Source organism: Caloenas nicobarica, chromosome 2 (genome assembly GCF_036013445.1).
Source record: "Caloenas nicobarica isolate bCalNic1 chromosome 2, bCalNic1.hap1, whole genome shotgun sequence".
NCBI lineage: Eukaryota > Metazoa > Chordata > Aves > Columbiformes > Columbidae > Caloenas > Caloenas nicobarica.
This window is the reverse complement of record NC_088246.1, coordinates 53365101-53381506: the sequence shown is the minus strand read 5'-3', so window position 1 is coordinate 53381506 and position 16406 is coordinate 53365101. Positions and strand designations below refer to the sequence as shown.

Genomic DNA, 16406 nt, shown 5'->3' with positions numbered 1-16406 from the left:
CTGAGCCCCCGGGGCCGGCCGCTGGGGGACACCGGTGCCGTCCCACCGGCAGGAAAGGCGGCTGCATGAGAGCCGCGGGAGCGGCCGGGCCAGGGCGGCAGCCCTCCAAGCTCGGGGCCCTCCAGGACCACCGCCGGCCCAGTCTGCCTGAGGCCGGCCCCCGGCAGCCCCCGGGCATGAACGGCCCCGGGCCGCCGTGTCACCGCCGCCCCTGCCGGCGCCACCTGAGGCGGGAGGGCGGGGCCGGCAGCCGAGAGGGGCGGGGCGTCCCGGCGCGGCCCCACCGCGCAGGGGCGGTGCCGGTCACGTGAAGCCGGCGGCGGCGCCGCCCCGACCCAGCTCTGGCGGCGGCGGCGGCGGCGGGGGCTGGCGCGCGCGCAGGCAGTGCACCTGGCGCCCTCCTCGGGGCTCCCCGTCGCCAGGACAACCGGCCTCGCCGTGGCGCCTCTGCCATGGTGAGCCCGCGGCCCGGCCCGGCCCGGCCCGCCCCGCCGCCCCCCGCCGCCGGGCGTTAGGGGGCTGGCCCGGCCGCTTGGGGCCCAGGGCGGGGAGCGGCGGCGGGGCGGGGCGGGCAGGTGTTCGGCGCCGCTGAGGGGAGCTGCCGCTGGCCGGGCCGTGTGGAGCGGCCGCAGGGCCGTGCGGCGGGCGGGCCCGTCGCGCCGAGGGGAGGGGTGGCGGCCGGGGCAGGCGGAACGTCTGCGCTTGGCGGGCGGGGGTGCGCGGGGTACGGGCGTGTGTGCGGCGTGGCCGCGTGGATGTGGTGCTGGGCGGGCGGCCCTGCGCGGCGAGGGGAGCGGGGCTGCGGCTGCGGGGGGGCTGTGGCGGGCCGGGCCGGGCCGGCCCCCCCTGTAACGGTGGGGAGGAGAGAGGGCGTCTGTCTGCGCCGAGCAGGTGGGGCCGCGTTGTCCCTCGCTGTAGCACAGACGGGGAGAGGCTGTGTCTGTGGGTGAGCTGTGACCGGTGCGTGTCCGCGGCTGAGCTGTGACGGGTGTCTCACCTCCCCGTGTAACGTCGGAGCAGCCATGGTGGGGGTCTGCCTGTGTGTTGTGTGGGCCGGGGGTGTGTTGTCCTCCCGTGTAACACAGGGGTGATAATGTGTGTATAGGGGTGCGTAAAGCGGCTGGGGCATGCGAGAGGTGTGTCGTCCCCCTGTATAAAGTAGGGGTGAAGCTGATGTGTGTGTCAGCGCACAGAGCAGATGTGGGGTGTCACAGTGTGGATGCATGGGGTGCTGGGGTGGGCGCTGTGCTCTATATTTATGCATGTGCCATAGGCCAGGGTGTGGCCTGGGATGTGTGTGTATAGCAAAAGTACGGTAGGACATGAGAGTAATATTACACCTCTGTGTCAGTCTGTGTGTGTGTCTGCTATGATTTGGGCTTTGGATATGTGTGCATTTGTGTTGCAGCAGAGATGTGACATTATGTGCGGGGACATGGCAAGGCATCGTGTGTATGTAGTTATGTCTGTATGCTGCTGTCGGGTATGGGCTTGTGTGCATATAGTGAACACTGGGTGTGGCATAATATGTGGGTATTCTTATAGGCATGTATGCTATGGGTGTGGCAAGGATTATCTGTACTTTTATACGTATATAGCAGATATAAGGTATGGTATTTTGTGCCTATAGAGTGGCAGTTGCTTATATGTGTAAGTATGCGTAGCTGTGGTGGTTTATGTGTGTGCACAGATGCTTTTATAAATAAAATAGTTTTGTGGTATGTATGTGGTGTGCATGAGGTTTGTTGCATCTGCATGTAGAGATAGTGTTTCATGGAGCGTATGTGTGTGGAGGGTGCAGCAAAGGAGGAAGAGTGGTTGAGGTTTGCTGTGGGGAGAGTATGTGGGGATGTGATATTGTACATGTGGGGATGTGATACTGTACATGTACACAGCGAGTAGCAGGGGAGAGGTGCACCGTTACATTTGTGAAAGGAAGATGACAAGGCGTGTAAGGGGGAGTGAGTAGGGACAGGCACGACATGTTTGGAAAGGGTGTTGATATGATCCCTGTTTTCAATTGCAACTTAATGCTTCACAGTAATAGTTTTATACAAGAAGAAGGCACAGTTGCTAACCTTTCACACATGGGGAAATGCGGTGTTTTAAGGCAGAAAATCGCTTTATGCGTGTATTTATGTGTGTGTAAACATAGTAGGTTTCCTGCAGCAAGTTCTGGGGAGGGAGAAGGAGTGCTCAGCCTTACAAAGGCAAGAAGCATATTCCTGTGGTGTTGTACCTTTTCTTTCTCCTCTTCCTTTGCATGAAGATGTTTTCATGCTCTTTCTCTTTCTTCTCCTGCAGTTTGCCTTCTGTTCCTTCTCGATTCCAGCCTGTATGTTTTGAAGCTGAGCAAAACAACCTTGAAAACTAAAATGTGATTTGGAATAAAAATAGAGAGAGGCTGCATGAGATTGCAGTACGCTTTTATGTAGAATCATGTTGGATTTGATTTGCAAAGGTTTCAGAATTTATCTGTTGCTCCAAGGAAGAGCAAATATCAGTGAATGAGGCTGCGGATGGCGTAGTATTAATGAAGTGATTATGATGCAGCTTAATGACATATCCTACTTCACGTTAGTATTCCATCACACATTGTACTGTATCTTCTCTGGTATGGAGTATCTTAAAAGTAATTTGAATAATATGTATTCATCTCCTGTTCTAAATGTAGGAAGAATTACAGACTGAAAAACAATGAACAAAATATTTTGTAAATTGTTTCACAATATAAATAAACATTTTCCATTTACCAAACTCCAGTTATGCAGTTTTCCTTCACGGTCCATTTTGACATTCCTAATTAGATACCTTTAACAGTCTAAACTCAGCAGACATAGAATCTGCAAAGAAGCAGTGAACTGTTGCTATAACAGCACAGGTAAAAGCTCGTAAATTATACCAGATAAGCTTTACTGCTCTGCAAAATCTTGTATTGGGCAGCTCCTTAGTTGAAAAGGATGAAATAGCATCACTTTTTCTATTATTTTCATATTTTTCAGACATTTTATTCCATGAATGCTTATTGCTCTCTGTTACAGGGTTAGTCGTGTTTAGGTTCTTTTTTCCCTCTTAATTCTTTATAGCTGCATAGTTTAAAATTCAGAAAAGGTGAGGAAGGGATCAGTTTTGACCAATTAACACCAGAGCTTTTATTATAGGGAATATCAGTGTTCCTACAAATCAAAGGGACCATTAACTTATTACTTTCTTATTTTGACAATAGACTGGAATATTTACTCATCTTGGTTAAAACTAGGGATAATATGGGGCTAGCAGATGTGGAAAGTTTAAAATAAAAGTCAGATTTTCACTGAAGCATGGCAACTATTTTTAGATTAGTGTAGAAAAGTAGTACTAATCCTGGCACTGTGACAATATCGATCTGAATGCCAGCAGAAGGCTACACATTAACAGTACTTCAGCTGTTTTGTCAATTAGAAATCAGAATAACTGCACTAATTTCATATAAATTGTTACCAACTTGTGTGATAGTTCTGTTAGTGTTTCAACTGAATCAGAAATACACATATACAGGGTACACTAAGTAGGAGAAAACCAGATGAAATAGTGAAATCAGTGAGTTCTCTGTCACAGTTCAGACTGTAACCTACAGCTAGTTAAGACAATAGCCACAATATTCACTTGCCTTCTTTCTAATAACCTTTTTAGGAAGGTGATCTGAATAGTCCATAGATTTTTTCCGTCCTCCCCCCCCCCACTTTATGTTATAGCACAATGCAAAAACTGTTATAATTTCTGATCATACTTGAGCTATGGATTTTGTGTGGCTTGATTTGAATGTGATAGGGTTGGAGTCCAGTGGTCTGAGCTTTTACAAAATAGCTTTCCCACTTGAACTTTTAACACAGAGTGGGATATTCTAATTGTAAAGCTTCTGAGAAGGAAGATTGTAACTTCTAAATGGTGAAAGTCAGATTTGCATTCTTAAAAAACCAGAAAGTTTTTATCCATTTTTACAACAGAAAAAGGTACACATAAGGCATTACAAGAGTATAATGATGGACTTAAAATTCACAGAATACTGATATCTCCTCCGTCAGTTCCTTGTTTATTTTTCAGGATCAAGAAATTTCTTGTATGTCTCTGTCAAAGTTTAAACTAATTGTTCTTGAGACTTAAGGGGTTTTTTTACTACTAGTTTGTGAAGATTAGAATTTTCTCCTAGACTAATTTTTCAAAAAATGGACTGTGCTACGAATGTCTCAGAATCTGTGTAGATAGTGTGATTCTACAAGATTGCGTGAAACCAAATGGATTATTTTTGTGATGAGATTAACTTTGAGTACAGTCCCTGTGAATGATGTCATGGTGGAAGCTGCCTTAGGTTATATTCCAGTATTTCTGCTTTGAGTCTCAAAGTTACTTGAATGGTCAAAGGGAAGTACCTTTTTCAAGCATTTTCAACTTAGGCTTTGGCAAATTGCATTCGAATGTCTGATGCCTGAGGAGGGATTTGTTATTTACCTGGTCAAGAAAAAGTACAGAATCCGTAAGATGCATAATTTTTGCCGACTCAAATGACCTTCCTCCTATCCCCACCCAGTCTATTGTCTCCCTGCTCTTCCTTCCCCTGCCTAAAAAAACCCCAAGCAGAACTACAGTATGAATTTAGGTGTTTAAATGGACTAGAATAATTTATTTGGTACAGAGAGGTAATGGAAATGCAACAATAGTTTCATTGTTTAAAATACAGGGCACCTCAGCTGATATAATCAACTTCAGCCAACCTCTTTAGTGTTTCCCTCCGGGTTGTTATCTTTGCCTTAGAGGAACCACTGCACTCATGCTAGAGGAGGACTGGAACTGGAAACATGCCCTTTTCTGGGCTTGTGCATTTATGACTGCTGCTGCTGTGTATTCCACAAGCAAGTACTTAAAATTTGGTATCAAGCTGCTACACTTAAAACAGTGTCCATACTTCATGGTATTATCTCTTTTTCTGTCCCAGTGTTTTCCTGTGTTCTCCTTCAGGCAGAAGGAAAAAGTAAATGCTGTATTCATGAGATTTGATTGCTGCTCAACTGGTTAACCAGTATGTTCTGTAAATTTAAATCAATAAGGAGACAAGACATCATCGAATCTGCATAAATGTGAAACTCTACCAGTATGTCAAGCTTGTCTGTCTTCAGAGGTTGAAATTGAGGTCAGAGCTTCACAGAGGAAAGACATTTCCATATCATGACTTGATGTTATGTAGTAGTTATCTAAATAGTAAGGGCTAAAGTGTCTGAGTGTGCTTGTAGTTCTGAAAATGGTCTATAATCTACTTCCTAAGCAAAGGTATCAAGGTTATTGTGTTTCTGTAGAAATTCAATAACCATAAATTTTGGCAAATACTAACAACTGAGTGTCCAGTTTCTCTCCTAAATCTCAACCTCTTACCTTTCCTGGAACAGTTTGAAAAAAGATGTTTTGGAAATGCTACTATGATGCTATTTCCTTTGAAGTCAGTTATAATTGCTGCTTGTAATCCTGATGAGGTACCTAGTATTTTTCTTATAACCAAAAGCTTTTATTAATTATACACTACATATGTGGTGTGTTTACCCACAACACAGATTTCGTGTCATCTTTTTCTGGTTCATGCTCTAGGGAGATTGCCTTGCAGAGAAGGTTTGCTCTTCATAATAAAGATTTCACACTTTCAGTACTAGGAAAAACATCAGTTCTGACATAGCGTTTATGATGCAGATCAAGCACTGCTTTGAAATGGCTTTGTAGAAGCTATAGAGTCATTTTGGTAATGAAATATACTTTTTAAGTCTCAAATATATTTTTGAAACGTGGTTATGTTGGGAGGTGCAAATATTAGTACTCAAAATTTTTGTTTCACCGGTGCTTAGAAGGGATTCTGCTTCAACCATGCAGTCAGGGCTTAAGCTGTAATTTCATTTACGGTTTGAGCTAAGTACAGTAAGTAAAAGAACTGCTTTTCTGGATGTGGGATTATGTGGCTGGAGGGAGGGCTATGTCACTCCAAATTAGAATGGTGCAAACTCTTGGGGAAATGGACCTGCAGAAGAATCTCAGTGTGCAAACTCTGGGAGGATTTCAGGTCTCCATTGTCATACCATTGGTTTGCTCATTTGTATGCTAATATTGGAGACTGGGAAGAAAACTTAGCCATATGTATGGCAGTAAAAAGAACTGTATGCAGAAGTGATGATTCAGGGGAATTTTGAAAAGTGTGCTCCTAAGGGCTCTGGTGGATCTGTGACGTGGATTGAATTTGGATGGCTGAGACTGAATGGCTATCCATAACCAAATACTGCTGCATTAAAACAAACAGACACTGACTTTTCTCTCTGCCTCATTTTCCAGAAACGTATCATGATCCGAATGTCTGAGAATGTGTATTATACAGCATGATTCTGCAAGACTGCATGAAACCAAATGAATAATTTTGGTGATGAAACAAATTGTACTTTGAGCACATAGTCCCTGTGAATGTTGTGATGGAAGCTGCCTTAGAACCTATTCCAGTATTTCTGCTTGGAGTTTCAAAGTTACTTGAGTGGTCAAAGGAAATAACCTTTCTCAGGTATTTTGAACCTAGGCTTTTGCAAATTGCATTTGAGTTCCTGCTAGATGCTTAAGGAGGGATTTGTTATTTACCTGGTCAAGAAAAAGAAAGCACGTAATCTGTTTAATACATAATCTAGCCTTGCAATAGGCTACAATCAACAACTGCTTTATGCATCTGATCTTAATTTTGTTACAGGTGTGTTGATCTCCAAGCCCATAAAGTAGATGATACAGGTTTCCCCATATTGCACTTGAAAGTGATTTATAGATTTGACCATTAATTGAATGCTGCTTTTTTGTTACTATTATTTGGGGGGGGGAATAATGTCTAAATGCTTCATTATGCACTGTTTTTATTTAGAAGTGCATAATCGTAAAAGAGGAATAATGGATAAATACCTGAAGAAGAAAATATTCAGGTTTTTTTAAATATATTTTTTTAAAAAGAAATCAAACTGACGACAAGATTTATTGATCAGTATATAACTAACAGATGATGAGGATAAAACTTTGTCAAACCTGTTTTTTCAGCTCTTTATGTATGTTTATAGAATATAGAAGAGTACAATTAACAGCTTTTTCCATGCTGCTTAGTGTTTAAACAGTAGTTGTTGCATACTTTTTTTTCCTGGCCTGAACCAGTCTCTAGTCATGAAAGATTGGGGAAGGGGTAGTTTATTTTTCCTTCAGGTTCAGGTTTGTTTTGCCATCTCTGGTAGTGGTTAGAACAAGATGCTTTAAAAGACAAAGTGTGAACTAGGTGGATCATAACCTGAATGGAGGGTTAGTCTTCCATATAGCTCCTATCAGAGTAACCTGGGGAAAGCAAAACTTGCAAACCTTTTCTGCAAATAATAGTGTAATGCCTGTTTCTTTTGGTTAGGTATTGTATTGAACCTAATGTTTTCTGTCATGCAGGCTACCAAACATCAGCTACATTATAGTAAGTATTGATAAAATGCTGTCTTTCAACTGAATTTTGTGCCTGCAAGTATTCAGGTCAATCACTACTTGTGCAAACTATTGGTTTTCCCATTCATATTTTTTAACAAGTTAAAGTAGGAACTATCACACTCAAGTCAGTCTGAAATGTGGACAGGATACAGAAAAATTTATGCAACTTTGGGTTTGTTCTATGCCTCTTTGGCATTTACAAATATTAAATACAAATATTAATTTACAAATAATTAAACATTTAAATAAATCTGTTTCACAGCACCTTAAATAATAGCACTAGTAGGACAGTTGTATGTGAAAGTATGCTTAATATGTGGGGCTTCATATGTGTCTCTTTAGTGACTTTGTAGGAGGTGAGGTTAAGTCTTGCATTGAAGGACAGACAGCTCAGCTAACAGGTCAGGCTAACCTGTTAGGCTTTAATACTGCTTGCAGTAATTAAGCCATACTCTTGAAAATATTTGCTTGGTGATTTCCAAATATGTTGTCAATAGGTGACTGCCCTTCTGAAAAACACACAGGAAAGGGCAATGCAAGCTATTTGGTCGACTGAGAATGAGCTGGTGTGCTCGAGACAGCAGACAAGGCAACCTCCAAGCACCTCCTGCTCCATGCTGAGAGACAGTTGAGTTGGAGCAGCCAAAGGCCTCAAGATAAGAGTTGTGCAACTATGGACATCAGCTCTGGAGTTCGCAAATGCTCTTGATCTTTCTTGCAGAGCCAAACTGATGCCCTCCAGTAAAATGTGAATGATGTCGTATGAATACCAGTGCTGGCAAAACAAGAATGATGGCTCTTCTGGAAGAAAACCAAGCAGCAGAGTGGCCAGCCACTTCTGCCTGGCAGGTTTTATTATATTGGACAGCACTTATTCTGGGGAAACATTAAAAGCAATGTGGCCCTTATAGGCAGCCCTACATCAGTGGAAGGCATTGTGGAAAGAGAGAGGTTCCCAGGTATATTTGATCATCTTCTCTGAAAGTGAGCCTTCACCGTTTAAGATGACCAACACAGTAAAAACAAAAGGCTTTCATATGAGGTGTTAGTTGCTTTTTGAACTGTCAGTTTGTCATGGTGCTGGAAGAGAAAATATCCTGAGGAAAGACCAGTGCAAAAGATCCAGTGGGTATCTGGCAGTGAGGAGGAAGCTAGAAGCCTACTGAATACCCTGGGCTCTGGTAGAGGGTGTCTGAGCCAGAAAGAGGGTAGTAACCACAACAGACCAGGATGGCTGGGATTTTTAAAAAGTGCACAAAGTCAAAGACTGAGATGGAGCACAGTGAGCAGCAGGAGTATAGGAGTGAGAGCCTGGAGGGCAGGTGCCTGTGTGTTGAAATAGAAAACTTTGCCAGTCTGTCTCCACTGTAGACAAGCTTGGTTTGAGATGGGATCGCCTTTTGAGATTTGCTTTGCTGTGTCGTAATTTTATCAATTATATGGAAAGCTTTATCATGGGTTCTAATTTAACGCCAGCCCTGTGCCGTCAGCTGTTTTGTCTTCAGTATCACTTATTTCAGTTCTCTTGGCAATGCATATCTCTTTGCCTGTCTAACACTCCTTTTGTTGCCTGGATACGGTTACATTTTGCTGCTTGCATGGTGTTAAATGATTCTGCCAGTCTGCCTAAGTCGAATGCATTAATTGTACATTTCTGGAGGAAGCACCAACTAGCAGCAGTTCTCTGACCATTAGTGAGCACTTTATAGTGTAATGTGAGATAATCAGAAATTTATAGTAAAGGAAGATTGTTTTCCCTTTTCTTCTTCCTCATCCATTTTTCTGCTGTGTTAGAGAGGTTTTTAGGATGCCACTCATTACTTTAGTGTGCTTGTGAACTGCTTTGGGTAGCAAAACTGATCTTCTGGCTTTCCTGCTACTATAGCAAGAGGCAATTTCAGTAGCATGGTTAAGGAGAAATTGCACAGGTGACAATTAGGTGTCTCCATTGATGGGAAGAGATGTGCAGCCAGCTGGTGGGGTTTGTGTTTGGTAACAAAAATCTTCAGTCAGAGGAACTGGATTAAACTTTATTTTGTCAGGATTTTCCTTTTAAATATCTTGTTCTTACAATGCCTATTACTGCATAAATAATACTAAGCAAGTACTGTTCTTGCCAACAAAAACCTGAAAGACTTGAGGCTTTTTACATATGATAATATTTATGATATAACTAGGGTGTTTGTTCTGTCAGCCATAGGAGAAGGGAAATGTATGGTTTTGATTTTAAACTACTATCTCCATTCGTGACAATGACCCTCCATTGGGTTTTATTCCTGACTTGATAAATAACTCAGCCATGTTGTCAGAATATATGTCTTCTCTCTTTGTTGATGTTCTTCGGTGTCTCTCAGACATCATCTTCCCTCTTTCCCAGATATACATTTACCCATAATTAGTCGCTTTAGCACACTACTAAGCAAGGCTATTTTTGAGAGTCTGGTTTTTAATAACTTTTGATTTGAAAAGTTGACAGGTTGGAAGTCGTTATCTGCTATGATTTCACTGAAAATTAGATACATAAATATATCTGTGAGACTGAGCCATCATGGCTGAGCTGCTAACAAAACTTTCGTCTGTAAAGAAAATAGTCCTCTTCAATAGAGGACCGAATGACAACAAAATTGCATCATTAAAAAGAGGTAAGGGCTATCAACGAATTTGGTAGTATAGACTTATTTTGATCTTGAAATACTAGTTGAAGGGAATTTCTAAATGTTTTGGATAAGCATGATAAACGAGGATGAATATTCCTGTGTCTTTGTAGAGAAAAATGAACTTTTTTGAGCATATTACAGTTCTTTGCCAAAATGACAAATGTGCAACTCCATCAGAAAAGTTTTCTTCAACTCAGTAATCTTGGTGAAAACAGGAGAGCTTAGTAACTCTTAGACTAGAAGACAATAATAGGTGTTGCTTTCAATGGTGGCAAGCTAACTGTGGTGTACCAAGAAGTTATATTCTAGGACTAGTAGCAATTAGTATGCTTAATAATATGGAAGGGAAAGCAAAAGGGGGCAATTATTCTTTTTGGATTTGAGAGATTTACACAATGGATACTTTTTTATACAAAAAAACATTAAGTGGTAGTTGGTGAAGAAATTTAGTGTTAGCAAGTATCAGATAATTTTTTTTTTAATGGAAATTCTCCCTTTTTAGCTCATAATAGCCAGTCTTTCAAAAGTACAGTGAAGATACCAAGAGATGTCAGTTAAGGAATGTAAGAAATGGCTCAAGATTCAAGTAATAAGCAATTACAGTTTTCTCTCATGGGTTTTTCTCGCAATTCCTTTAAGAATGTAGAGATTTTTCCATTTATCATCTTATGTTTACAGGAACTTTAGAGCTGGTTTTAGAGTAATATTTATCACATATGTTCAATCTCACCTATCCTTCTTCCTTGTGCACAGATTTGTTGGTTGTATTTTGGATTTTAATATGGTTAAATCCACACTTTTCTAGGATTTCAGATACCTGGTCATTAACACAGTCAAACTTGCTACCAAATGCAAAAGCAGAGAAAGAAAAAATACTCTTTCTATATCCACAGTATTCTTAATTGTTATTTTGTATTATTGTATACTGGTATTTTGAGGGCATGTCTTTGTCAGCATTACATGTAACTGAAGAAAAATAAATCATATTTGACAAGATTATTAGAATATTTTTTACAGCGATTGAACACTTCCTTGATTTTTCTTTTTAATAAAAAGAAACAGAAAACTAGGAGTTATGTGATAAAAATCAAGTAAAAAATAAAAAGGATGGCACTGTTTAATTCACAGAGGTGATACATAAATGTACTCACAGTATTTATTAATGGAAGTTTTAGATTATCGGGAAATGTTCAAAGAATAAATACATTACATAAATACATTATCTTGTTTGCACCTTCTCTCTTTTCTCTGTGCTTTTTTTTTCTAAATATTCTTATTCCATAAGAATAATACTTTATGATATAACTATAGCTAATGCATAATTTACTGTTTGAGTGAAAACAGCTTCAAATCTGTTTGTGTCTTCGTCTGTGACCTGTGCCACAGACATGGTACCTTGTGTGTCTGGGCAAGTTGCATTCTTCTTATATTCAGTAGTAAAAGCTGCATTTTTTTCAGTTTTAACTAGGTTTTCTAAATGCAAGCATATTGATTGTATCAGCTGTCATGTATTCAAAACAGTTTATAGTCCAACTTTAAGTTAAAAGTCTAAAGATATCTCACATAAACATATAGAGATTGTAAGCCCTTTTCCCATAAGAGTTGGCAGTTTGGTTGGAGGTTTAGATTTTCCTTGGCCTCAGTAGAAAAATATGTACTAATCCCAAAAGCCTGTGCTATGATTTGTAGTGATTTAGCTTTTTAATGCAGGTGTCGGTGAACAGTTGGAAATACTCAAGAGTCTTGAGCACGCATTGGAGCTGTTTGTATTAAATAGTAACGTGCTCATACCTTACTAACTTAAAAGCTATGTCAGCCTCATACAGTGAGCATATATACATGTTACTGTACATCTGGGAATCTACAGTGTAAAGAAAAAACTGATAATAACAGCTTTTGTACTTGCAAAGTGATGGCACACATGGAAACTAGTAGCAGTCTGCAAAGTAGCTTTATTTAAAAGTATACACTTAGGCATGTAAGTGGGAAGTCCATGCTAGATGATGGAACTTTTGAGGAATTATCTGCGACTCTAGAATAATTGAGTCGAAAGAGGATTTTTAGTGGTCTGTGATACTGAATGTTTAGATTCCAGACAAGAATTAACGAGATCTAAGTTCACTTGTCTGTTTTACCACAGACCTTATGTGCTCTCACGTGGTAACTTCCTTTTTTGCAACTTAATGGTTTTTAAACCTGTAACACTTTGCTCTTTAGTGATCTAAAGTTCTCTGAAGATGGCACGTGTCTCCTTTTTTTCTGAATGAATGCTGCAATAAATGCAATTAGGCCTATGTTTTGACTATGTTTTCGTATAAAACATCCCAGTATGTACTAATGTTTTCAGGCTATAAGCTACAAACTGTGAGTAGCATATAATATTAAAATGGCATGTACACAGATAATTCATAAATGGATGAATTGCCAAGCTCAGTTCTAAAACCAGTCTTGATGTACATAATGTGTTTCAGCATAAAGGCTGAAAATAACAACAGCAATGGTTATCGGACGTAAAGCAGAACCTGAGCAAACCTGGACCTGCGGTCAGCCGTGTGAAACTGCGTAAAGCCAAGAATGTCTCTCTTTAAGGAACTAGAATTATCCTTTTGACATATATATGCATAGGTGTTTTACACTTTGAGTGCCTACAGTCACCAGTTTGTGAACAATTGTGCCGCTCCAGTTGCAGGACAAGGAAGCTTGATTAAACTTGTTGGTCCTATTGAAAGTTGAGAGTTTTATTGTTCTTAGATGTGTGGATAACCGTGGACAGAGGTGACGAGTGAAGAAAGTGGCTTTTGCTGTTGTGTCAAAATTGAGAAACAGTGGTATGCAGTTAGACTCGAAATCAGCGTGGGATGTACTGGAAGAGAAAAAAGGTTCTTGATGGCAGCCAGAAGGAAAGTCAAGTTTTCTAATCTTACAGTATTTGTTAGGGAGATATTTTCAGAATTCCCAGATGTGTATTTTCTGCAGTCCCTTTTTTTTTTTTTCTTTTTTTTTCTTTTTGGTGAAGACAGAACCAAGCTTATATTCAGCTTTTTTTCATTCTTTGCTTGATGTACCTTTTTTCAGAACCATCTCTTGTCGACCTTCCTTTTTTAAAAAAAAACAAACAAAAAAACCTCCACCCCCAAACAAACAAACAAAACCACCAAAACAAAACAAACCAACCCCAAACAAACAAGAAGCAAAGCAAATACTTACCAAGTATGTGATATGTGTTCATGGTAGGATGGCCAAGAGTAATTCCCTGATGCTTGACTCAGGAGCAGCATATTCTTAGTGAAGCATAGAGGAAAAATTTCTCCCAGTTGTTTTTCATGTTTCTGTTTTGTCTGGTTTTCATGTTTACCTTTTAGCATTCAGAAAATTCTTAGCTACTCTGGATCCCTCTTTCTAGCTTTTGTTTCTGGTAATGGGGACAGCAAATGGATTCCATAAAGGTCTTGTCTTTAGAGGGGAAGTGATTGCCTGGTGACTTTGACTTCCTCCAGTCTATGCCATGGTTCCTTAAATTCTGATTCACCTTCTGTTTTATTTACTGCTGTGTTCTTCTGGCAAAATTTCTCAAACTGAAATATTTACAATAAGTTGTAAGTCCTGTATAGTATTTCTGTTTAACTGTTGACTGATCTTTTCTCCTTTTGCAGAAATGTTTTCCTATATAATCTTAGTATTTCCTGCTTTGACCCCTAGGCATTTTCTTTCAGTCTGTCCATTTTCTTTTTCTTAGGAGATATGTTAGTAATATGAAGTTCTGGGTGTGATGCATTTTCAGTTTTTCTTGTAGCGTTTTTTGAGGTGCTTCTGTTGCTTCTATAGCAGTTGCTGTCATATCTGTGGCATTAAATTCCTTAAATCTTTATTAATAATCTTCACATACCTGGGCCCAAGAATTGGCACTGTAGACAGTGAAGGAAGGGACCTGAACAACCGGAAAGTGTCTGGTTTCTGTTTTCTGTAATGGGACAGTGTTAGGACTGTGCAACTGGTGCATGTTTGTGTGTGTCTCGATATTGCTAGAAGTTTTACTGCTCCCTAAAATATTTCCTTATGGGGTGTAAGTGTGGCTTCACATTGCTTGTCTAATGATTATTAAGTTGCTCCACAACTTTTGTGCAGTTGAATCTTGGCACTAGGAAAGAGCAGGTGTATGTGTGGGTGTGGCCCTGTTATGTATGTTGAAATAATTTTATAGTATTACCAACTAACATGTTGAAAACTTGACTTTAACAGTAACTTAAAAGAGTTAAGCACCTTAATAGGTGAAAAGACTCTCTAAAAGGTATTTTTCTTGGTCTTTTTAAATGATGATTTTTCTTTCTGTTTCCAGGTTTTCTCAAATAATGATGAAGCCCTTATTAACAAAAAACTACCCAAAGAACTTCTGTTGAGGTAATTTTACATAATGTGTTAAGGAGTAAAACCTGACGATCGTATATTGCTTATGTGGCTTACAGGCTATCAACTGCTCTTCATTCTTTCTTAAATCTGTCTTGTAATAAATAGCAACATATCTGATTTAATTATTGGAGTTTTTGAACTTGTTGTCTTTTGGTTAGTCTTGATTTGTTTTAATGTGTTCAAATTTTTTTTTATAGTGTGCTATGGAAGATGTAATTTAATACGAATATTTTCCTTTCATATCAGAAAAAAAAAGTGAAATAAAATATCCAAAAAGCTTTGGTGTAAAAGTGGTCTGCTCTTCCATGCTGCACAATGTGTTATTTGTCTGTAGAGCCCATAATTCTTTCTCTAATGTAGTTCACACTCTTCATGTCATGAACCTTGTTATAAAAAAATATATATAAATTCAACTTTGAAGCTTTCAAAAAGTCACTGCAGTGAAAAGTGCTGGTTGTTAACATTGCTGCCAGTCTGTTATATAAGGTAGAACCAACAGGAGAATTTTCTTACTATAGTAATTCAGCTAGTCATAAATTTCATCAGGTTGCTGGTGTGTGAGTAGATCACCTTTGCAGGAGTTAGCTACTACACGAAGATCAGTAAGTTCAGCCTGGGGTTGCGACCCTGATGGATGTCTTCATATTCTCATCTGTTTGAAAGCTGGTTTCAAGCAAAGTGTTGGCAGCCAAATGTGGAGATACTGCTCAACTGGATGTCACCACTTCATAGCTGGAACTGAACCAGCTCAGCAATGTCTTCTGTACCTGCATATTGGTTTTGTTCCAGCCCACTCTTTGTGGTGGAGGAGGGGGAGGTGTTAACTTATAATGGTGCAATTACAGTTTTTTGTGATGGTGTTATTAAAATTGATCTTAAAGAGATGTTTGGGTTAGCTTGTATGTATGTTATTGCTTCCTGTTTGCTCTCAAGCAAAGAATGTGGTATTTTGTGTCTTGTGTTTGAAGAAAGTGCTCTTCAAACTCACTGACTTCACTTAGTGTCTGTACTATCACAATACTCTCTTGATGGTATTAAAGAAGCAGTGTGTTGTTAAAGGAGTTGAATTTTAAAAGGATTTTAATTTTCATTGAGAAATACTCATTCTGTATGGTTACAGTGTTGTAAATTAGACTTAGAGAACTATTTGGAAAGTGTGATTTAAAGAGACGTGTCACTGAATGATACCCTGAATAGAAATTTTAATAACTTCGCTTCTTTGCACTCAGTGCCACATATGAACCACAAGATAAGTCACTTAGCAAAGAATCATAATCTGCAAGCTTTTCTTTTCCAGCAGTAGGACTCTTCAAATATCTGTGGAAATTACTGTCCTTTTCCTTGTTAGAGGTGCTAAGCATCCCATTTATGTATTTCAACAGAATTTGTTTATGTGGTTTAGACAGTGAAAAGTATTGTGCATGGATGTAGTGTGCACATCTTCTTTTGAAAGAATTTATTGATTATGTAGTATGCCTCAGTTTTCATTGTAGGATAAAAAGAAAATATCTGTGGAGCTACATAAGTATTAAGTTCTTAAATTATTGTCTGTGTTAATTATATGAGTAGCATCTATAAAATGGATGTGTTGAGGGCTACTATGAGAATTCCTGCATCTAACTTCTAGGTGTCAGTTTCTTGAACTGGGTATTCCAACACCAAATTTGGTTCTTTAAAATGTTATATAGGGAGCAGTTTGTTTGTTTCATTGAGCAGTATGTTTATTCCAACATGTGTCCTACTATACAGGACATTTTAAAGAACTCAGAAGGAAAAAAAAAAACGTGCAAGTAATTGGACAGTACCAGTGGCTTAGCTATTCGCTCTTACACTCAAGAT

At 39.8% G+C, this 16406-nt stretch overlaps 1 protein-coding gene across 1 annotated transcript in view; it reads left to right on the top strand.

Moving 5' to 3' along the window:
• The first annotated feature begins 326 nt into the window (after nt 1–326).
• The window catches only part of FBXL2 (F-box and leucine rich repeat protein 2), a 51845-nt gene continuing 35765 nt past the window's right edge, over nt 327–16406 (top strand). The window contains exons 1-2 of the mRNA XM_065627735.1: nt 327–455; nt 14497–14558. Coding sequence (XP_065483807.1) covers nt 453–455; nt 14497–14558 — 65 coding nt within the window. The 5' untranslated portion in view covers nt 327–452. The remainder of the gene's footprint in view (nt 456–14496; nt 14559–16406) is intronic.